Source organism: Leiobunum rupestre, chromosome 8 (genome assembly GCF_980474605.1).
Source record: "Leiobunum rupestre chromosome 8, qqLeiRupe1.1.hap1, whole genome shotgun sequence".
NCBI lineage: Eukaryota > Metazoa > Arthropoda > Arachnida > Opiliones > Sclerosomatidae > Leiobunum > Leiobunum rupestre.
The window spans coordinates 57,677,412-57,701,521 of NC_143391.1; the positions used below are offsets into that span (position 1 = coordinate 57,677,412).

Genomic DNA, 24,110 nt, shown 5'->3' on the forward strand with positions numbered 1-24,110 from the left:
GTATGCCTAGGTAGGTACATATCTATCCTAATTTCAAAAGTAAAAAAAAAACTTTTCTGTTTTAAATAAATATAAAAATTATATAGAAAATCTCCAGAAACATTTATTACTTAAAGAAATGCTTGGGGTAACTACCCCAACATTTATTACGTAAAGAAATGCTTGGGGTAACTACCCCAACATCTCATTATTTATTTAAGGGGGGATAAATTTTGAGCGATTAGTTACCGATTTTTTGGTTTTAGCAATAGGGTCATTAAGGTTCTTAAGGCCTTGTGAAATGGGTTCTGAAACACCCAAGAAACAAAATCTGTTGATTTGTTTTTCTTTTTCTTAGAAGTTTGGTCGACTTTGTCGTACTTTTTAGTTTCAGCATTTTGCTTTTCTTTTTCGGTTCCTTAGCTTCTGTTTGTTGTTCTCGAGTGTTATCACTAAGTTCTGTGCTAGAATCTTCGTTCATCTCTGATATATTTGCGCCTTCAATAAGATTTCAAATTCTGGAAATAGATCAAAGGAATTTTCACCTTCGTCGAACGAAATGGACGGATTCAATTTAGTTTCGTTGATATCGTACCTATTACAAGGATAAATATAACTGGAACGGAAACCGTTGATAATGATTTGTTTCCATTTAAAATTTATGAACAGCTTTCTACCAGTTTGATTTTGTGGACTTAAAAACTGAAACGTCAAACGTTTGAACGTGTGAGATTCGTGCGGGGATAAGCAAGATATTTGAACTTGATTCTCCTCACAAAGACGACTTATTTCAATGTCGATATGACTGGTATGCCCATCCTAAAGTAAAACCACGGGCCTAGCTGGAGAAAGAGTTTGTTTAAAATGGTTCTCTAACTAGCCATAAAATATCTTAGTTGTCATCCAACCCGATTGCTTGTCGCTAACCGTGCTCCTTTAACACCATTTTCTAAAGGGGCGAATGTCAACCGTGTGGCGCTGTACGATTGGAATGGTGGGACAAAGTTTCCCCTACGTGTAACAGCACAGATAACAGTTATTTGAGATTTCTTATTGCCAGTGATATGTAAAACATTCTTTTTTATTGAAGAAGACCGAATCCTACTTGTTCTTGGGCAAAGGGCAAAACCAGACTCGTCACAGTTCCATTTACGGTCACCACAACCTTGAAATTTTTTCAAATCTCTAAAAATTTGTGATATCCCTCAAACCAAGCATTCATAGCAGATGGAGTGCAGGCTTTGGCTCGATCGATTTGCAAGGGTTCGGGGGTTTTGAGCTTAGTTTCGGGGTTTCTTTTCAAGAAATAGATCCACCAAGTGGTTCCATTTTTGAATCGATTAGGTCTTTTTCTTTAGCAGCCATCATTATGACTTGGTTTAAGATTTGATATTTAGACAGTCGATAACCAATCTTACTCATTTTGATGGCCAAGTATGCTGTATGCCCAATCTTTTTCTACGTCAACAGATAAATCAGTTTAACGTACTGGGAACGTGCAGATATCGTATTTTCAATGAAGTACATGCAGCTTTTTCGTTTATTTTTCACATCCTGCATAGCTTGAATACGATAGGCGTGATTCCATACCTTCTAGGGTATTTATAACTATATTTTTAATTATCAACAATATAATAATCTAAAATATAAATACCAAACTTTTCGGCTTGTTAGTTGGTTAATAAAGACCTTAAACAATAAGCCTTGGAAAACTACATCTCAATCTAGACTTAAATACCTAGGTATGTCTATTATACAGGGTGTTTTATGAAGTTGTAGGGGGTGAGTTGAGAAGTATGCCTGTTTTTTCCCCTATTTCCTACGATGAGTTAAAAGAGCGCCAGATAGCTTCAAAGTGGTGCCTACTATCCCCTGGAAGTAGGCTGCAACAAGCGCAAAACCAAGCAGCAGGGAAATGCTAACATTAAGGTTTGGGTTCGTGTGATAGGTAAAAAGGGTTTGTAAACAAATCGAGGTAACCAGCGAATAAAAAGTAAACGTAAACAGTATTTAAATTCCCTGCTGCTAGTAGGCCACACTTTGAAGCTCTCTGGCTATGGAACGCCAAAAGTGTCACAAGCAACACTTTTTAGTTACCTCCTTAAAAAATATCATGCCTTTATCCCCTCCTCCGACAAATTGAACAGGTCCAAAACTTTCTGACTAGTTAAAAACCAGCGTTGCCAGATTCCGAAAGCCCGATTACCGTACAGAGCTACGATATGGATCGTATTTTCAAAATTGGGATCGTACGGCTCCTCAACCCCCCCCCCCCCCTATTAATGAAAACTCCCCGAAAATAGGCACACATTTTTTGTGACCAGGAATTTTGCTTTTAAATTTATATAAAAAGATTTAAAAATAAATACATTTTATGATGTCCGGTGTAAGGAAACGTATGTAAATAATAGACCAATGGTTTTATTAATTTTATTATAGACCAATATTTTTATTACTTTTATTATAGACCAATGGATTTAATAGTTTTATTATAGACCAATAGTTTTCGTAGTTTTGTTATAGACCAATAGTTTTAGTAGTTTTGTTATAGACCAATGGTTTATTAGTTTTATTATAGACCAATGGCTTTATTAGTTTTGTCAGCAAACTATATAGGTATACACCATAGAAATCAGAAAGGTCCGAGAACGATTTTTGCAATGGTATTCCACGCGCCGATTTGAAACTGGGGTATTAGTCAGTAACGCCGTCTTTTAACAATATCCTTTATTCGTAACGAAGGTAGACCTTTTTAGTTAAATTAGCGGGAGAGGCCGTCACCGGCGGATTCCGCCAAGTTTAAGTAAAGCCAAACTTACGTTTCTAATCGGCCGGCATTGTGACATTATTTGCCTCTAAATCGAGAAGTGAAGACAGGCTTCCGTTTAAATTAGCGACGACTACAGGGCTACCTTTCGCGAGCTGCACTTACTCTGATCCCTGGTACTAGGCTGTGCCTGAATTGCCCTAATTCAGCGTAGAAGTCGGAGCTCTGCTGATATATTACTAAATAAAAGCTCTTAACAAGCGTTGACTAAATATGCCTAGGCGGAAATACTGCCCTGAATCTCGGATCGTACTTTGGATCGTATTTTATCTCGGGATCGTATTATAGACGTACGATCCCGCCTTCGGATTGTATATCGTACCGACCGTCTAAATATCGTACAAATACGATCCAGATCGTACATCTGGCAACTCTGTTAAAAACTGTAGTCGAGTACGCCAAAGGTGTCTCAATTCCCGAATAAAACTCTAACGCGAGCCAAAAGTGTCGCAATACAACAGTTTCCGACTAGTCGAAACTTTAATACACTTCCAAAATACGAGTCACGTCAAGAATTCGGCACTAGTTCGGAAATGTGTCACTTCAAAACGTTTTATACTAGTCTCGAAATGTCGCGACTAAATCTGCGATGCCCTTCGAGCAATCACAGTAGTGAAAATTCAAACTACCCAATCGCGAGTGATGTAAATTTCGGTCGCTTAGCTCGCCAAAAGTGTCTCAATACAACAGTTTTCGACTGGTCGAAACTTTTATACAAGTCCAAAATACGAGTCACGTCAAGAATTCGGCACTTTTTCGGAAATGCGTCGCTTAAAAACGTTTTTTACTAGTCTCGAAACGTCACGACTAAATCTGCGATGCCTTTCAACCAATCACAATGGTGGAAATTCAAACTACCCAATCGCGAGTGATGTAAGATTTTCGCGAGTGATGTAAATTTGTGTCGCTTAGCTCGCCAAAAGTATCACAATACAACGGAACGAGACATGTCAAAAACGTTTTCACTAGGCTCGATCTCAACGATTAAATCTGCGATGGATGTATTGTTTCTTTATTATTTCCGTTTATTATCCGATACATCTGCGACTACGTCTTCTGCTTTTACGTCAGTATATCGTTTTTGGTAGCAGACGATTCCTTTAAATTATAGAAAGAATGACATAAATAATAGAGATCGGATTGGCCACTTCATAGACAGAAAGCAGACTTGGAAATAACGGGAGTCTTGGGGCCAATGGCTCTTAAAAAAATCAGGTGGCCCTTAAAATAAATCATTCGAACGGGGGTTGCGGGCCACCGTGGCTCCCAAATTAAATAAAAAATATTTATTACAAATATCATGGACATTTCTGGAAATTAATTTTTTTTACGCCGCTTCTGAACCCCCTTGGGCCAGTGGCTCTCAATAAAATAAAGTTATGGGGGGTCGGGAGCCCGTAGGACCCCTGTTAAAAATATCACTATTTCCAAGTATGACAGAAAGGATTAAAGACGTAGGCTTCGAATGATATTGCAAAATAAACTTGGCAGTACGAGAAGGCTGCATCGGAATTGAGATTTCTTAATTTTTTTTTGAGACGGTTTCGAAACTGAAAATAGAAAGGGTGCGTCAAATCTCAGTGCGTTGTTTTTAATAACCAACGATATTTTAGCAAAAGATCCTTTCAACGTGTTAGATTTTAGAAAGCGAGCTTTATAAATAACATGTTTAAATTATTTCAACTGTGTTTTTAAGACTGGCAAAATAAATGCTGCTTTCCAATTTACGTTAGATATTTTGAAGACCGGAGATGTTTTGTGTAAAACCAAATGAGTAGAAATCTTCAAGCGATGTTTTGTACTCCGGCATTATAAGCAAATAGTATAGAAATTGCGTGAACTAGATATCACAGTTGGGATCGGCCAATGAATTGGTCGCCACAGAGGATGGCACTTCGAAGAGCTCAGGAGACGGGTCTGTACTTTGGTAATACGATTCCGTAAGTCGTAATCTTTGAATATCGAGATCTTCAAACCAATTTTACCTCACATGGAGTACCGAGGAGAAAAGTGTCTTCGGTACGGAAGTATTAGATTACTAGGTAAAGTTATACGCGCTGCCGAAGAATAACACGCCGCGAAAAGTCACTCGCGGTTGGGTAGTTTGAATTTCCACCATTGTGATTGGTTGCTACATTTCGAGACTAGTGCCGAATTCTTGACGTGACTCGTATTTTGGACGTGTATTAAAGTTTCGACTAGTCGAAAACTGTTGTATTGTGACACTTTCGGCTCGCGTTAGATTTCTATACGGGAATTGAGACACCTTTGGCGTACTCGACTACAGTTTTTAACTAGTCAGAAAGTTTTTGACATGTTCAATTTGTCGGAGGAGGGGATAAAGGCATGAGATTTTTTACGGAGGTAACTAAATTATTTCACGTGACACGTAAAGGCTAATAAAGGCTTTGTATAAATTTTGATAAACCAATAGAATGGCGTTTTTCAATAATTATGTTAATAATATTTCTGTCCAGTTACCGTTAAAAACCTCTAGTCCAATCACGATGCGTGAAGAAATTGTGTAGTCGAAACGAAAAGCACTAGTCGAAATGAAGTTTTGACATGTCTAAAATTGATTTTGACATGTAGAAATTGTGTCGAGTCAAGTAAAAACGTGACTCCTCCCCTACTACGCCCAAAGGAAGCAGCCAATTTCTAATGGTTGAATTAATAATGAGCTTAAATTGTCACTGTTTTATTGGTGGAAACGTTGCAACTTCGATGGTGAATTAAATGCCAATAAATACTAACGGAAAGCACTAGTCAAAATCTTTTGACATGTCCAAAAGTGTTGCTTATGACACTTTTAGCGTTCCATACCCTGGCGCTCTCTTAACTCATCGTAGGAAAATGAAAAAAAAAAAAACAGGCATACTTCTCAACTCACCCCCTACAACTTCTTAAAATTTTTGCATAACCTTTTGAAAAACCCTGTAGATATAGGTACCCTATATATACCTTAAATTTGTAAAGCCCGCATTTGCATCCGCAAATGTAGGCTTTGTCCCTAACAGTATTTCCCTTTACTTCTGAGAGTTATCTCGTTGTTTTGGGCCAACGCTGCTGGGGAAGGTGGGGATGACTCATCCTCGCTCGCGTCGTCCACCTTTTTAATTCTCCGAAAGTGGCGACCTCTGACCCGAAGGGTTAAGAGCGGAGTAAAGTTACCGGTGACGCTTACTATTGCACCACTGTGAGTCCGCAAATATTTCTTGGCGGACTTTCTTCTCCAGCCTATTAGGTTGGAGACCGGTAGCGTCTTCCGAGGGGCCCGCTATATAAGGGACGTCGGGACAATGGACTAACTCTCTTGGTTACGGACTCCGACCTAACCAGTCATATATTTGTATTCTCTCTTCTAGAGAAAGTTTAGTGCCATGCCTTGTAATATTTGGTAAATATATATAAATATATTATTAATAAAGAATATTTTATAGTGTAACTCTCGTACATGGTTTAGACATAAGCCGACAATTTCCAAACTTCACAAATTATATTTTAAAAGTTAAAATAATTAACAAACCGGAACTCTCCGCGTACATCATAAATATGTCTTCAGCTGTCACCATTATATCGTAACAATGCCTATAGAAATCGTCTAATTAAATACCACCACCTGTTGGAACGTCAAACAAACATTAAGACTGGCGCCAAATTCCGAATTAGTTCCAAGAATTATCTTCGTAATTTTTTGAAAGGTATTGGCGACCCCTATTTTAGGTGTTTTTTACTTATTATTAATTAAAATCAAGCGTGAAATATTTTTAAGCCAGAGTGTTCAGCTTTTGAAATTTTACATAGGTTTTTGAAAAATATTTTTAAATTAAGTGTTCATGTAATTTGATGTCAAAATAGTTGGAATTGTAGATAAAAAGCGTATCTTTACTGTTGATACAAGTTTATTTGGTACGGTTTCTCTAACGTTTCTGAAACCTAATTACTCTACGAGTTTATTTTAATTGAACGAGTTGAGGTCTGCGCTTTTTTTCACCGATAGCATTTTCGAACAATATTCTACAACTTATATATATTTCTTTGTGATTTTGCTTGATATATAAGCTTTCAAATGAGCTCTTATAGGCCGAATTTGATTGATCTTTTATTAATGTATGATTTTTTAAATGAAAAGTGTTCAGAGCTTCGCACTCTAATCATAAAGCGCGGGTCGCTCTCGTCATCCGCTAAAGATGTTTGAGAAATCGCCAACACAAAGCCCTCATATGTTAATGGATAATACAATTATGCTTATTGAAAATTAAAACCCTCTCATAAGTACAAATGGAACTTTGCTAAAATAATAATGGATTGTTAATTCCGATAACAAAAATGACTATTTTAGAAATACAATTTTTGAATTTGGGACTCGTATTCGTTGCTGTCAAACTTGTGAACGAAAACAATTGCGAATTTCGTATTCCAGGACACCATCACATTCTGACACTATTTATATCTGCTGTTGCTTTGGTCTTGAGGAACACTTTCTTGAAATCATGTACGAATCGAAACAGTTATCATTCGTTGGTAGCGTCATCTATCTTACAAAGAAAATATCATTTATTTAAATGTCGTCTGCTTATACTCGTTTCACGCTATTTATATAAAGCGCCACTGGCTTAAATTATTCTCATCGCTTACTCGCGGTAGATGACGCCACCGACTAATGATATCTGTTTTGCTTCATACATAAGTATAAATAAAAATTTTTCCTCTAGAAGTACTATATTTCCAGCTCAATGATTAAAAGGAGCATATTTTACATAAACACTTTGTGTTTTATTTAGAGTTAGTGACCCCTAACCTCTATTTAATCTGGTGGCAGAAATGTGAAATTAGGTGATCCACTAGATACGGAACTTTATATTCCCTTCAACCGAAATCGTTCAGTGTCATACTTATTAAAGTTACGTTACTTATAGATGAACTTTTCTAATAATTTTCGCTTCTTGTTAAAATAGAATTGAAGAATGCCAGTTCTGTTCCTGCCAAAGATAATGCGGCGTTAAAAAAACTTTCAGGTAATCTTCAAACCAAAAGTAGACTAATGCAAGTTGAATAGTTATTTAAGTAACGGTGCCTTCTTTACGTCACAGGGGCGCAGAAAGTTTTCAAAGGGGTCAATCTTCCTACTTAGTCAAAAGTGGGAAGGAACTTCATACCTTTATTACGGCATTAATAGCTCATAAATCGAACGGAGGGAGGCATTTGCTATGTTTGAGAAACCTCTTGTCGTACTAAGGGAGTGCAGATTTCACTTAGCGTAAAATAGCGAATTTAATATTAGCTAGGCTAATACCCAGCTAACGATTTTTACTGCCTTTAATTCAGATCGCTTGGCTACTCAATCCCCCCTTTTTATACTCCTTTTAAATGTGATTACTTTCCAAGAAAGTGCCATTGATGGCGACACAATAAGTATTGAAGTGGTGGATATTATCAGTGACTTTTGTTTAGAATAGGGAAAACGAGAAAAGAGCATGTGGTTGAACAATTTTTCCATTCGTTTATTTTATTGCTTTTAGACTTCATGGCTGACCTTGGTATGAGCGACTTCAGTGACGAGAGTGGTAAAGACAGCGTCGAAGACATGGACACTTCTTATCAACTCGGTTTTGAAAGCCGCAAAAAGTCCACGGCATTTCTCGATGATGACGAGGTGACAAATGTTCAGAGAAAAAATTCGCTGGATTCAACTGAATCTTTTCCAAAAACTAAGAACACCGCCAGCGATGTATCAGATATGAATAGAAAACGAACTTCGATCTCAGGAGCAATCATGAGACCGAAAAATTTTATTGAAGAAGACGAAGAATCTTCGTGGTCAGATAATATCGTACATACTTCTACGCCGAAGAAATTACAGTCAGTTGGTACTCCAAATGAGTCCAAAGCAGATACGAAAATTTTGGAAACAGTCTTAAAAACGAAAAGCAAAAAGGCTGATGATGACGAAGAATCGTCTTGGTCTGATAAACAAGACCATATCAGTCCACAAGGGTCAAAAGCAGAAATTCTGATTAAAGGAAACGGCACAAAAGCTAAAAGTGAAGTAGATGACGAAGAATCTTCGTGGTCTGATGATCACGACCATCTCGGTACTAGTCCCCTTAAGGCCATTATAGAACCGGTGTTGAAATCAACAATAGAAAAAACTAAGAGCAAAGGTGATGAAGACGAAGAATCTTCCTGGTCTGATAATCACGACCATGTTAGTCCACAGAAGTCAAAAGCAGAAGCTGTATTAAAAGCAAAAACTGAAAATGGCAAGAGCAATAAGGTTGATGATGACGAACACTCTTCGTGTTCGGATAAACAAACTAAAACCATGCCAGAAACTATGATAACTGGAACGCTCCTGAAGGGTAATAAAGCAGTTAAGGATGACGAAGAATCTTCATGGTCCGAAAATATTGTGCACTCATCTACGCCTCAAAAACGGAAGAACAATACCGGCATTGTTTCAAATGAGTCTGAAAGAGATGCTATGATTATTGGAACTCTCAAAGACAAACATTTGGGTCAGGATAATGAAATATCTTCGAAGTCTGATAATATTGTACAATCGTCTATAACGCTACAACATCAGGCTCCTCCGGTTTTAAAAACGCAAAAGCTGTTAGCAGATGATGATGAGTCTTCATGGTCTGATAGCTCTCTCGAAGACGCTACCACCAAGGTCATTCAAAGCACTAAAATATCTCAAGACAATGAAGTTACTAAAAACTCACCCAACACAGGTATGCTTTTCATTTAGTCAAACTATGCTAAAATATCAAGAAAAATAACGAAAATAACGTTTTAAAAATTTTCTTAAGAAAATTTGTGGTTTAGGTCAATAATAATTTTAATAATACGTATTTCTAATGAAACAAAATATAGAGAAATCGGTTGATTACTGCATCAAATGTTTAAATTTATTCTAAAAGTATACTTAAATTTAGGGAAATGTAGCAGCAACTATTGCTGCAGCGAGCGGGTATGTATCGTTGATTCGATCTCTATTTCCATGGCCAGACGTGGGAAGATATCTTTAGCAGCAGATGAGAAACATACTTTGATCTTACTTTTAATTTCTAAAATGGTATTTTGCTAATTTATTGTTTATGTACAAAACAAGGTACCTGTGAGTTGCCTTATTACGCATAAATTAGATAAAGTTTTCAAAAAGTGTTTAAAAAATACACCAAAATCTGAACAAGGAATAATGGTTATATATTGATAAATTTTCAACCTTTTCGGAGAAATCCTGAAAAACAGAAAAAAGGTTTTAAGTTAACTTGTAGTTCTGTCTGGCTTCGGCTGCTTGGCCCAGAATATGTTTCTAAACTAGAAATCTACATCTAGTTCTACAAAAACAATGTTACTGTCATGAAACTTTTATCTTCAAAGGTTCCCGTAGGTTTTTAATAAACGTTTAGAGACGAACATTTTACGGGGTAATAATCATCATAGTGACTTGGTGAAACGATGTTTTCTTCCACCATAAGGTTATAATTATGTTGAGGTACGGGAAATTGACGTCATACCAAAAAAGGTAAGAGCCTCTAGCGACAAAAAAAATAACGACCTGTTTCTCCGCCTCGGCACAACTCCCTGCACGCGCTTACTATGTCAACGAGGCAAAAAGAACGTTTTAGGACTAAGTACTTAGACTTTACTCTTCCTCCATGAGAATGGCTATGATGATACGCTTTTTAGCGTTGCTCCTAATACACCTAATGCTCAAACAGAATAGGCCTCCCACATAAAACAATCAAATCAGGCCGGTATCCCAATGGTTGCCAAAATTTTTGAATATATTTATTGATAGATTAGGATAATCTTATGGTTATTTATATATTCACTTATTTTCCAAATCCACTTTCGCTCCTCCTTTTAAAAGTCAATCAAATCGACCCGGTTTCTCATTGGTTTCCTAAAGCGTACGTTTTCCGAGCAGTGACGTCATTTCAGAATTTTTCAGGATGGGGAAGAACTTGAGCTTGAAATAGTTATTGCATCTTTGCTAGTGATTTGATAAATCTAGAATGGATTGTTACTTAAATTTTTTGACCCGAAAGATGAGGATCTGGCAGACCTAAAACAGAATTATAAACTTAAGCTTCCAGGGTGTCGCGGTAATTGTCGAACCTACTTATTTAACATTTACGTAAAAGATTGATATTTCACTCTGCAGAAATATGCTATAAATTTCTACTTATACACATTTCATAAGTTATAACACTTTTATAATGTTTCTTTCTAGCGACTACAGAAACTAAAGTATCACGCAAGCAAAGTGAAGCCGAAACGGAGGATTTTGAAATTCCAATTAAACCACCCAGAGGCAGGAAAAAATCAATCATTTCCTCAAGTTCGGAAGAAAATAACTCTCCGAAATTAGCCCTGAAACCTCAATCTGTAAATTCATCCGGCCTTCCAGTCCAAGAAAGTGCAAATGCGAGCTCTTTTATCGACGTCAAAAACAGTCAAAGGAAACCGTCCATCAGTTCATTTGACAGCGAAAGTCCCATGTCTTCCACTGTGGCGTTAGGGCATTTGTCTTCCATGAGTCCTTCGAAGAATAGACTCTCAACTTTACAAGCCTCTAACTTAACTACTAATAAGATGTATCAGGAAAATGGCACGTCTGTAGAAAATAATGCTAAGATAAGTGTCGAAATGATTAAATCCAATACAATGACGCAAACCATTGATATAAATACCACATTAAAGTTTAGCAGTGAAACGTTAGATTCGATTTCAGACAAAGGCACTGGCGCTGGAGGTGATGATTTTTTATCTGAAAACTCAACAGTTCCCGCTGACAGTCGCCCTTTGGAAGACCACCAAATTAAGAACCGAGAAGTAGATGAAAAAACTCATGCGAACGCAATCTGTTTAAAGGAAGTCAACGATGGATCTACTTATGCAATAATTGGTGCTTCTGATAACCTGAGACCTTCCACTTCAGGAGTTGCTGAAAATAATTTGTCTCCAGATAAATTGTTGTCTGATCATCCGCAAACGGACGAATATTTAAAAAGTGCGTCTGAAGATAGTTTTTCAAGTGAAATCCCCATTAACATTGAACAGGATTCTGGAAAGGACTTTGGATCCAAAGAAACCATTTGTGTAAGCAAGTAAATTATCTTTATCTTAGAACGGACAACTTTAACGCATCATCAAAGTTGGCCGTACTTTAGACAACGCAAAATATTTAAATATAAATTTGTATTTAATTTTTTTTGGAGTTTTCGTATAAAATATGTACGGATTGGGAACATGCATTTATTTCGGATCAGTGGCGGACTGGCCATAGAGTGAACCTGCCCGATGGCAGGTGGGCCACACGGACCGTTCATGAAGTGGGCTCCTCAAACATGATAGCCTTATAGTTGTTAAAGCTGGGGCCCTTTGTCTTCTCGCAGTCCAAAATATTAAACCCAGTCCGCCACTGTTTCGAATAGTATTGTTAGTAGTCTTAGGCATTTATCAAGTAGCAGATGCAAGGGTCTGTTTACTCGCCACAATTGGTATGCAAAGCTGTATCTTATTACAAATTTAGTATAAATTTGTTGAAGCTTTACTCAGGTTCCAAATCCTGTAACAGGTTTCATTAGGTGGTTAGCCACTAGGGCAAAATTAACTAAGACTAGTGATGGCTTTTTGGAAACAAACAGTTTCTAACAGACTTCGTTTTGCGCTTATAAGTGGGTGCCGCCATTTTGTACAAGCCATGACTATTACAGTGGCTTATATTCGGCTAGTATATTTTCTTTGCATTTAAAATGAAAATTATCGATATTTTATTGTATACAAACGCGTGTTTTAAACATTTCACCGAAAAATGAGTAAAATTTACTAGGCCTATTTCTGTAAAATTTGTACATCGAATACAGCTTTTGGTAGAGCAGAGTACGCGTACTCTTTTTAGTACAGCTTGTACACCGAGTACGCGTAGTGATCATAGACGAACTATCTCCAGGAGAGAGGATGTTATAGAAACGAGTTAACGCTTGAGGCAAGCGTCTTCCAGTCTCCCCCCCCCTATTTTTGACGTCATCGCCTGCTCTCGCCGGAGTGTGAAACGGGGCAAAAATTTTAACTACGCCAAAGCAAATTTTATTTCATTTTCGTGCTTCATCTGTTTCAAAATAATAAGCATTAAAACATAAATATTTCGTAGCTTATGCAAGTCAACTCGTGATTTTAACGATAAAATAATTCCAAAAAATAAGAATTGCTGCTTTAAAGACTGGCGAGATGATTCAAGATTAGCGCAACGTGTTTATATGAAAGATAGAAGTTTCAGATTTCAATGAAAGGTCAAGTGGAACTAAGTTTTCCTAGAGATAAAATAGTACGGAAAATATTTGGGCAATGAGTGAAAACCAATTAGCTCATGTTTAACTTACCTCAAATTGAGTATTATTTTTTCAAAAAAATTTTAATCGGATCAGATCCATTGATAAAAAGTAAAGGGGCAACGTAATGCCTTTTGTTTATATTGTCAGGAGACAAATCGATTCTTATACAAGTTCTAGCCATTGTTTGCAAAGGTTTAATTGTGTTTTTGACTATGGAAATAGGTAGATTTTAAATCGGAACTAACGTTACTTTTTAAAGTATTATAGTACAATTAATATAACAACATTTTATACTGATAACCATTTTTCAAATAAAGCTAGCCAATGAATGAATAATCTACAGCATGAGGATCAGTGATTAAATTTAAAGAAGGCGCTGGGAAAATTTCACCGCGGTCTATGTTGTCATCAACCCTTCGCATTTCGCACTCATATTTAAAACCTGACCAAACCTTCGTCCCAGCATACTCGAAAGCGAGGAAGCACACTAGCGGAAGCAGCTGTAGAAGGAATGTAGGAAATGTTCAAAATTCACCTTCTACGAATACTGCTAGGCAAGTGACAACGACGGACGTAGAATGTGGAAATGGCAGCAATTGAGGCGCTCATGTTTGGGTGCCAAACAAAGATACAATTTTGTACTTATTCGATACGGATTATATTTTTATCAATTACAATCAACATTTGAAAAATATTGTGTGTAATTTGGGTTTAGTCGTATCGAAACGTTATCTCTTTTGCAAAATTGTGGTTGGAAAATACAACAATCAAAAGCGCTCCAAGCGGCAAAAATATAAATTTTTGCCTTCGAACGTTCTACTTTATAGACATTTTCTCTTCAAAAAATGTGCGTTGCACTATATCAGCATTCCCGCTCGCCTAGAAGTAATTGAAGGTGGTGATTTTGGAAAATTCCTCCCACGTTCCTACAATCATCCGACGGCCGCCTGACAAAGTGCTTTCTCTCTTTTGAATATAACGAATCGAAGTGTTCTATAATCATTAAATTTATAATATTACTTTATTTTGAGTAGGAAAAATCTATTAACGTAGACCACTTTAGCGCATCTGGCTGCTGTTTTAGAACATACCAAATTAAATTGTGCTTTTCTCATTGTACAAAATTTACTATTTACTTAGAAACAGCCATGGTAGCAGCGTCCACGATTTGTCTCCAAACCTAATCTACATCTAGAATGTATTTATTGACAGATTTGAAGAGTGAATATGCTAAGATTATTTATAGCCTTTCCCAAATTCACATTTATCTCTTGAATTGAAAACTCAATCAAATCGAACGAATTACTCATTGGTTCCGGTTGAAACACACGCTCGTGACGTGTGTCTTTTCCCCCTCTTATGACGGAGGAAAACAAGACAAGATCGTCACAAAATAGTCATTATCCCAAAGTCTCCTTCTATTAACTGTGATGAATTTGACTTCCAGGACCCATCAAGTGACGGAACGGCTACACTGGGACGATTCAGCTCTTTGCAGGGCGTTGACGAAATATGGGTGCAAAATGACACTTTTAACAAGATCAAAAGCACATCTTCGTCAAAAGGTTAACAATTGTTTATAATCATTGCCTCGTGTAAGATATTGGCTTAAGTTGGCCTTAATTAGTTCCAAATTTAAAATAGAAAATCTGTCTTTGGACCTTGACGAACAAGAGAGCCAGGGTAACATACCCGGATCAAGTGTTCGAAATACCATTGGAAGCAAATTGGCACCTTTGTCGTTGCCAGTCAGCCAAGAGACCTTGAATCTAAGTTCGAAACCGAATATAAACTTTCTTGCTAAACTCGATTTAACGAAGCCAGTCGAAAATGTCCAAACTTCCGAATCTTACATTTTTACAAAACCTGCCTTAAAATCTTCACTAACGAACTCAAATATTACAGCTGCCCAAAATATAACAACAGATGATAATACCCTTGAAGCACTCAATACACAAATTAACACAGTTAATTCTATATCAAATATCAAATCTGAAGAAAATGATAATTTAACCTCTAATAAGAATCAAAATAACGTATTCAATTCTGAGAGTCCCAACATTATTGCAAGTCCAATTAAAGTTTCAATTCCAAACAAAGTTCCAATTCCAAACAAAGCTGCAAGTCCCAACGTTTCAATATCTAAAATCACCACCGACAGTTCTGTAAAAGACGGTACCATCACAAACGATGTAAAATTTGACTCTAAATTAGTAAACGAACTGAAGGATGTCCTTCATCGTAAACAACTGTTATCAAATGAACACAATCTGTACTCTAATAACACTTCCGGCGCCGGTGTAGCAAGCTACTTTTCCGGAAGTGAGATGGCATCCAACTCTGATAAGGATCAACCCGATTCCTTATCTTCAGAGAACAACCATTCCATTGATAAGCCTATCTCTACCACCAGTTCGCATTTCCATCAGAGTTTAGCCGACAGAAACATAGACGAAATTCGTAGGCGGTACAGCATAGGATCCGTCATTGGTTTGAGACAGAGCAGAGACGAAACCAGGTCTTTACTGAAGGAAACCATTGACGAAAACGCGGTCTTAAACACTTATTCCGACAGCACCTCTTCTAATGCCGAATCAACAGCCGAGTCCGATAAAAAGTCTGGCAATTACTCCAAAGACGGTTCCAGAAGGAACTCTAATTTTTTGGCGTCCAGCAAACGAATTTTGCCTTCGAAACCACCATTAAGTCGTAGACACACTTACGACAATATAGTTATAAGTGGACAAAATGGATCCTCACCATTACGGAGTGCTAATAAACGCGATGTCCTGGCCAATGCGGAACCCAAGTCTTCAAGCAGTGAAAATTTAGTAGCGGACAAAATAGATTTCTTTAACAACGAACCGACGGCTGGTTACGGTTCCAGGAAAAATTCAATCTCCAGGAATCAGTTCCGTTTCAAACGGGCTCAGTCCGTCGATTTCGGCGAAGTTAGGAAAGAAGTGAACAAAGTGAAAAAGCCTTCTCCGTCCGGGTTCAGAATTGGCAGTTGCGAAGAACCGTTGAGTTTCAAGTTGCGTAGGGCTTCAGTGGCAAAGTCCTCGACACTCTCGTCGTTGGACGAAAGTCTGGATCATTCCGTCGACGAAGATTTTGATGAGTCTCAAGATGAAAGTGAAAATGGTAGGTTTAAATTAGATTCCATTAAGAAGGTATTTAGAACTACTGAGAACGGTAGTCCTTCTTCCCATATTCGAAGTAGCAGTAGTTCATCGAAATAGAAACATTCCACTGAGGTTTTGACGCAGATGCGCTAAGTTATCTTCACCCCTATCGCCGGAATGGTGAAAAGATCACCCGAGGAGAGGCGTCGGGGTTTATATTTCGGGCACCAAGAGGCGAACGGGGTGCTGTCCACTTATCATTTGCCCACCTAAATACATTTTTGGTCATACACATCGTTGTGTTTGAAGATAAATCAGTTGTAATTATTAAGAAGCTAATATTTTATTAAAAAGATCACCCTTTCCCATGCGCTACCTATAGTGCAAAAACAAAATTAAATTGGAGCGAAAAAATTAAGATAAATATTAACAAATCAACAAATCAGAGTTACTTATACGCGGTTCACCTATTTTCATTTACCCTTTAATTAGTTTACCCACAAACAAGCGAAACATAGTAAACAATTCCTATCTTGTTGAACCCCTGGTTATATTTAGATTCAACCAAGCACTTATTTATTATTACTGAGAACGTCGAAATCCTTAATTTTTTTAGTGTAAGAAGTAATAATTGGGGCTAATATTGGGTTAAAAGAAGCAGTGTTTAGCGTTCTAATACACTGCTTCAGTGATTTTCAGCTACTGTTAAATAGAAGAAAACCTCTCCTGTCAAAGTTCCTCTTTTGTGGAAATAATACCGCGGTGGAGGGGTTATTTGCAATTTTCGTAACGCCAAAGATCATCTTTATCAAGCCTCCTCACCTCGTAACGAGAAGTAACACTTGAAAAGACCCTTCCAACCAATCTTCTAACTCCCCTAAATTATACTAGCGCGATAAAGCTTAAATTTTTTAATTATTTTTCAAAATGTAGCCCAATTATTTATTGTTTTATATCTGGGAAACTAAGAGAAAAATGTCCTAATGGCAACTGGAAGTTAAAATAGTTGATAATTTAGGTTCTGCGTTAAAGCGTTGATATGCTCGTTCCCCACTAGTCCCTACTTTACGCCTTTTGTGAAAGAAAATATTCTACTATTTAACCGTAACGCCACGTGTTAATTTTTTGGAAGCTAAATCCTCCATGTCAGAGTTATACTAATAATTTTAACGAAGCCCTAAATATCTCTTTCAGTTTTCATTGAGCCACGTAGCTCAATTTTATTCTGCAAAGCAGTCGAATTGTGATTATAATAATACAAAGCTCTCGTTAGCAGACTAAATTCCAGCAGGTTGTGAGTTTCTCGCGTTGGCCGCTAGGTCGTTCTATGTTAACTGAAAACGTTCATTGACTCAACAAATGAGGCCAATCTCTGTCCATGGGCGCTGTCTATAAGAATTAATGTGTTTCAATGTAATTAGTTTCTGAACGAGAAAAGATTGTATCTGGTGAGCTGCCCGGCCCGCACTCGGAGGAAGAAGAAATGTTTTACCCGCCGAACATCCCGTCATCCATGGCCAAACCCACCCTGTACAATGTCGTCGTTGATCTTCTTCGAAATAGACCTTCTCATTTGGACGAAGAAGACATGAAATCTAAAGGTTGGTTCATTAATTGCTCTTTCACGGAGACTACAGAGCTCATATATTTACGTCATGACGTCAGTGAAATTTGGTTTTATTCTAAAGTAAACCAATGTAAGGATTTTTACTAGAATTTAGTTGAATCTACCATTGAGCGGACCTAGTACGTCGCGTATCGAAATCAAGGAATTGAGCCAGAAATTCAAAAATTGGAAATTATTAAGCATATCGCAGACGTGGAAAAGATTCTTTAGCCTTCACTCGAATAAGTTAACGAAGATTTTTTGCGTCAACGATCGCCATTTTTATAATCTAAAATCAGCAACAACGAAAAAATTCTAAGGTGAATGTCGAGTTTAGTTGATTATAGTGAGATTCTTTTGGTAGTCAAACGAATCTGGTAAGAGACCTACCGGAAATATTTCCTTCAGCGGTCCCCTTTTAGCCGTGTAGGAAGGGAAGTAAAAAAGGGAGTTTCTTTTATTGAAGCGCCTATTCTAGGTCTGGTTTAATTTTGGCATTTACAGGAGAGGAATCTTTGGTGCTATCGAGACCGTTGGCATTGGACTCTGACTCGTCACCCACTATTTCCGATTCGGAAGATAAGTGATTTTCTATTACCTTACAACATAATTAATATATAACAAACATATTAATTTTGGGTCCCTATAAAGGTGTACATTTCAGAAATAGCTATATATTTTAAGGGTGAAGTATACCTCCTTTGTTCCGAATCGGGCGATCGAGGATTCACGGGCCCTGGTAATTTATACCGTCTTCCTCCGTCTCTTGTCGGGCCTGATAATAATTTATAGATTTCGGTTAATGATAGTCTGTTTTGGACAAAATTAACTCGATAAAACTAACAAAAAGCCGTTTAGCTGTCAAATAAAAAAATAATAATTTCTGAAAGGAAAAGTATGATTAAAGTAGTCAATTTATCATTATTTTTCCAAAGTTACTGTTATTTTTTCTGTTGAAACCGTTTCAATTTTCAAAAAACCTTGGCTGACATCTATGTAAAAAAACTTTTTGTTTAAAAGTTGAATTGAATTGATAGTCCTGACACGTCCAACGGCTAGAACTAGCACGTTTTGGAGATCACAGTCTCAGTGGCGGCTTAAGAAGGCTGGGTCCCCGGGGCGGCGGCAGTGTTTTGTGACACCCCCCAGGACCGTGCAGAAGTTTTCACGGGTCCGTCTTCTTCAAGTTTAATCGTTCTGATTTGCACCCCCCCCCTCGAGCTTCTCCGATGGCACCCTCTGCTGCCCTGGTACCCGGGGCGGACCGCCCCCCCTTAGGCCGCCACTGTATAGTCTTAAGCTACGTAATGATTTAATTTATTTCGTCCTGTGGCATTAAAGTATGAATTTTTATACTGATGATGGAGCAACCAATTTCACATTTTTAACTCCAGGTTAAATATAAGCTAGTGGTAACTGGCATTTGTTACGTTAAAAACAAGCCGTAGCTCACGTTAGCAGGTGGCTTTTCTTAGTCTCTTTAAACAGCCAACTTTCAATATTTAATCAATAAATTTCATTATTTTATTAATCAAATTATTTTAAATGTTACACCCATTCAAAAGAGTAGAATGAATGAGACCCCCTTATTTTATATTTAACAGAATTATGAGTTGAACTCCGTCGTTGATTGTAGTTTTTCTGTTTATGATGTTTAAGGGAGCGAAATAATTCGGATGACGAGAAAACCCTGCACGGCTCTGAGAGCGACCTTTCGCTGGAGAAGAGTTCAATCAAGGCTGATATCAGAAACGCCGACATTACGTCGGCCACGTTGAACTGTAAATATAACTTTCCTCAGTCGACCAAATTTTAAGCTGACTACAAATAATTCTTATTCTTTGTAGCTTCAACCGGTGTTACCGACGTGCATTCGCTCTTTGCAAAATGTAGAGTAGCCCTGAGCAAAGAAGAAGGTCGAAAGAGAATGTATCACAAGAAATGGAAACTAGCCAATAAACTTATCGCTGAGCTCAAAAGGTTTGATTTAAGAAACCGCTATTCTACCTTCTTAGAACCATTCTGTTCTTTCTTTTGATATAAGGCTATTCAATTGACAGACTAAAATATTTTAGAGAATCATTCGGAACCGAGAACCATTGATATAAGAAAACGATATTCTACCTACAAGCTAAAAACCTTTCTAGAACCGTTTTGTACTGAGAACCATTGACTTTAGATAAATTTTACCTACAACTGAAAAACCTTTCTAGAACCGTTCTGTACTGAGAACCGTTGATCTTTAAGAACAATATTTTACCCAAAAGTCAAAATCCTTTTTTGAACCGTTCTTTACCTAAATGTAGCTTATCTCTGTTAAAATAATAACGAGTTAATCATTACAAAAATTTCTTATTAAATGAACTCGAATTTATTTGAACGAAATATATATATTTTTTTCCATTTCAGTTCCAACTCTTCTATTTTAGAGAGCACGCATTCAATTGAGAAAGAGCTCTTAGAGACGAAGGACAAAGTTGAAGACTTACAGTTGAGTATTAAACATAAACTTCATTCATTAAATGGGTATATTTTGTGGTACCATCTATCGCAGTTTTTCAAAAGCAGATATTATTTATATTTTGTAGAAGGAAATTACCGATTAATTATGGCTCTTTTCTTAGATTAGATGTCGCTCGATAACTCCACTTACACATACAGTACTACTTAAGTGGTTTATTGACTTATAGATATTTGATTATTAAGGGTTATGAGGCTGAAAGTGTTCATACTTTCCGCAATTTTACTTTTATAAAATGTTCTGAAAATTAGGGCAGTAATTTCATTGCAACGGTTTAAACCTCACCCATTTCACACTTCAGTTGTGTACTGAATCAGTTGTTAAGCAGAATCTTCTTTGATCTAATCGTTACCACTTTCACCATGCAGCAAGAGGAGCCGGGTTCGATCCCAGCTTGATGCATTGGGAACCAAATCGTAACAAATCTTTCTGCATGGAGTTCAAGCTCTCGCTGCCCACTGCTTAAAGGGGCTTTTCCCTAATTTATCGGTTTCTTATCTCCAGAAAAACTTGATAAGTTTAGCTGTAATAGTAACTTAGTAAGCTAATCTGACAAGAACGGATTGCCACCACCCTCCATCGCCATATACCCATCGGTTCCCGCATCGGGGTGACAATCGAGACAAATAATGCCACTTTCAAATTATAAAATGATTAGAAAAATGTCAGCTGTCACCCATAAAAATAACCCGGTCATCTGGAATAAAGTAATTAAATTATCAGATGGAAATAGAAGATTCTATAGATATTTCACTTTTAAGTCAATCTTACTTTAAGTGTTCGTACTTCTGCCCTTTCAAAATTAATCTCATTGAATGGTTCCTCAAGGTACCGACTGAAAGATGAAACGGAGAAATGTCGCACCAGCGAAATGCTTCTAGACAAAGTCAAAGAGAAGTTGGAGGCCAAAGAAGAACCGATTTAGTAAGACTGCCATTTACCATTATTTTGCAGATACTACATTTTTTAAAACTGTTTTCAGTGGAGAACAATATGAAAAAGCTATTAAAGAATCCGAAACCAAAGAAAAGGAAATTTCCGAGCTAAAATCTAAACTTTTAAAAGTATGTTTTAACGCATTTGTTTGAAATTCACTAGATTCCCAAATTTAATTGGTCGAGGGGTGCTTTTTTTGGTTATGACGTTAGTTCAATGTCAGTCCACACAGAGCTATTAATAATTAGTTCACCAAACACTCGTATAAAACATAGTTAGAGACTTCGGAAAGCACTGCACCAGAGCTTAGGAGTAAAATTTCGAGCAAGAGGGGACATACAATTGCCCTAGATGGATCGAGACCTGGGAATACAACAATTCCGGGTCGTATACGATATCGGCGACAAACTCGGGAGAAGGATACCTCTCTTTCAAACTCGAGTCCCCTAGAAAGCACGGGCCCTTAAGGCCACACTAGCCTAAAAGGCTTCAGGGGTCCGGTAATTTATACCTTTACTCTCTCGTCCGTTCTGGGACGTACGGGAAATTTAGCGCTTATATTTTAACTAAATTAACTTTTTAATAACTTCGTAATGGCTATTGTAATATTTTTGCCTTTTATGAACTTACATTATTACTTTTGTTCATTACTTTCTAATTTGGAACTAGTTTGAAATCTAATCAACACCCTTTTTATTATCCGTGGTAGAGCGAAGAAAAATTAAAAACTACTCAACTAGAAAACTCCTCTCTGAAATATGATTTGGAACATTTTGGTTACAAGTTTGATTCTCTGAATGAAAATCTCAACACTACAGTAAACATCAACGCCAAAAATGATGTAAGCCTAATTCTGTTGCGTCTTTTTAAGATTATGCAATCTTAATTTTACTGTAGAATATAGCAAAAGAGCGATTCAGAAATTTCTTACAGATAAAAAGCATTAAGAAGCTCGGAGAGGTTCGATTGCCAATGCTTAAGTTTAACGTAAAAGGCGCCAATTTAAACATTTTGGGTGCCATAATTTTGTACCAACCATGACCTTCTCTCATTATTGTTTACAAGTAGGCAATGTTAAAGGTACAGTAAGAAAAGTACCACTTAAATTGGGTATTTTTTAATTCACCAGCCAAAAGGTCGTTTTTTTGGACGCAGCGAAGGGGACATAAGTGAATGGAATATGTGAATATTAGAAATGGAATAATTACACAATATTGAGTGTTCATCAATTCACTGCATACAACGGTTTGTTTTAGAAATGTTCACCGATAAATGAATTCGGTTTCGCAATAATTTAGAATAGAGGAAAATATTCTAACTCAAAAGGGGAAAACGCTTACGCAGACGATTATTGGAACATGGGAGTAATTTTTACAAAATAACCATCTACAATCACTGCTAGGTGCAGTGGTGGCGATCTTAAAACCTTTCTGTGGGGGCACGAGTAATTAATTTTTATCCAAAAATCCATATACCTAAAGCTTAAGCAAGAAAATGTACAGCTCAAAATTTTTCTTACTATATATATATATTTTTTTAAAGTGTTCTTTCTAATATCTCATCCGACAATGAATACATTGATAATAAAAGTTAAGTCGATATCTTTAGAAAAATATCGGTGTACATGGATAGATAATTAAGCCTTTTTGGCCAAATACATTACGAAGGTATTTTAGGTAAAAAAGGGTACACGACAGGGCGATTTTTTGCTTGAACGAATCTATCGAAATCAATTTTACGGTTATATCATCTTAATGCTACTCGCATCTGCAATCTCAAAATAACTTCTGTAAAAAGACAGAATTCTGACCTAAATAAAGGCACTGAGATTAGAAATTTCTCCCTGATTGCTATTTTCTTCAATTGTATTTATGTGGGTGCTCTGCCCCCGTTTTTTTCCCTGTGGGGGCTCGAGCCCCAGAGCCCCCACGGGATCGCCGTCACTGGCTAGGTGAGCAAGAATGGCAGATATCGTGAGGCGCTATGGCGGTCATGTCCGAAGAAAGTTTGACTCCGGACAAATTTGGCACAAAAAGGAACACGACGACGGTTGATTAATAATTAAACCGTTTCTGGTGGTTGGCGCCATCTGGTAAGAATATTTAGTAATGACGTTACTATGTGACCGATGTGTGTATCGGTCTATTTGTGTGTACCAGTAGGGTGAGCTAGCATTAGGTCGAGACATAGCCGATATTTATTATATTTCAAAATTCAACAGAAGCGAAATAGTATTAGAGATGAAATTGTAAGATTCGCGGAGAAAATAAATTTGGGGATAGGAAATCTTAAGGCCTCTTCACACGAGCCAACATTTTTGCAAAAATTGGTTAGTTTGCTCAAGTTAGCGAAACCGATTGTATTTTTGTTCGCACGCTAAAAAAAGTTGCCGAGATTTGGCGCATTATTTACTCCTATTTCTTAATTAAATTTATATTTTACTAGAAAATTTGAAAATTTACATTAAGGGTATTTAATATTAATAATTTCATTTATTTTTGTTATTATAACCTTTGCGTATACATATGTAGCTACATGTAAATCTTGGTCACAAAAACCGGAGGTTCTTCAATACTAGCCAACAAAAGCTACCAACAGGTTGTTGAATTAATTTTTACAGCAAGGAGCAACTCAGTTTTGCGACCCATTTCCCCCAACAATGTTTAGGAAAAATGTTGGCTCGTGTTAATGTTGGGTACAATTAACGTACTAACAAAGTTATTTAAAGTAAAAATTAATTAATTCAAGTTTAAACATGTCAGATATG

At 37.0% G+C, this 24,110-nt stretch overlaps 1 protein-coding gene across 1 annotated transcript in view; it reads left to right on the forward strand.

Annotated features, from left to right (window-relative positions):
- Window positions 1-24,110, forward strand: part of LOC149933782 (uncharacterized) — a 72,988-nt gene that overhangs the window by 30,127 nt on the left and 18,751 nt on the right. The window contains exons 9-21 of the mRNA XM_090157421.1: window positions 7,765-7,824; window positions 8,329-9,543; window positions 11,052-11,920; window positions 14,603-14,720; window positions 14,800-16,299; window positions 17,702-17,881; window positions 18,391-18,465; window positions 19,545-19,667; window positions 19,734-19,866; window positions 20,296-20,376; window positions 21,236-21,331; window positions 21,390-21,471; window positions 22,053-22,184. Coding sequence (XP_090013547.1) covers window positions 7,765-7,824; window positions 8,329-9,543; window positions 11,052-11,920; window positions 14,603-14,720; window positions 14,800-16,299; window positions 17,702-17,881; window positions 18,391-18,465; window positions 19,545-19,667; window positions 19,734-19,866; window positions 20,296-20,376; window positions 21,236-21,331; window positions 21,390-21,471; window positions 22,053-22,184 — 4,664 coding nt within the window. The remainder of the gene's footprint in view (window positions 1-7,764; window positions 7,825-8,328; window positions 9,544-11,051; window positions 11,921-14,602; window positions 14,721-14,799; window positions 16,300-17,701; window positions 17,882-18,390; window positions 18,466-19,544; window positions 19,668-19,733; window positions 19,867-20,295; window positions 20,377-21,235; window positions 21,332-21,389; window positions 21,472-22,052; window positions 22,185-24,110) is intronic.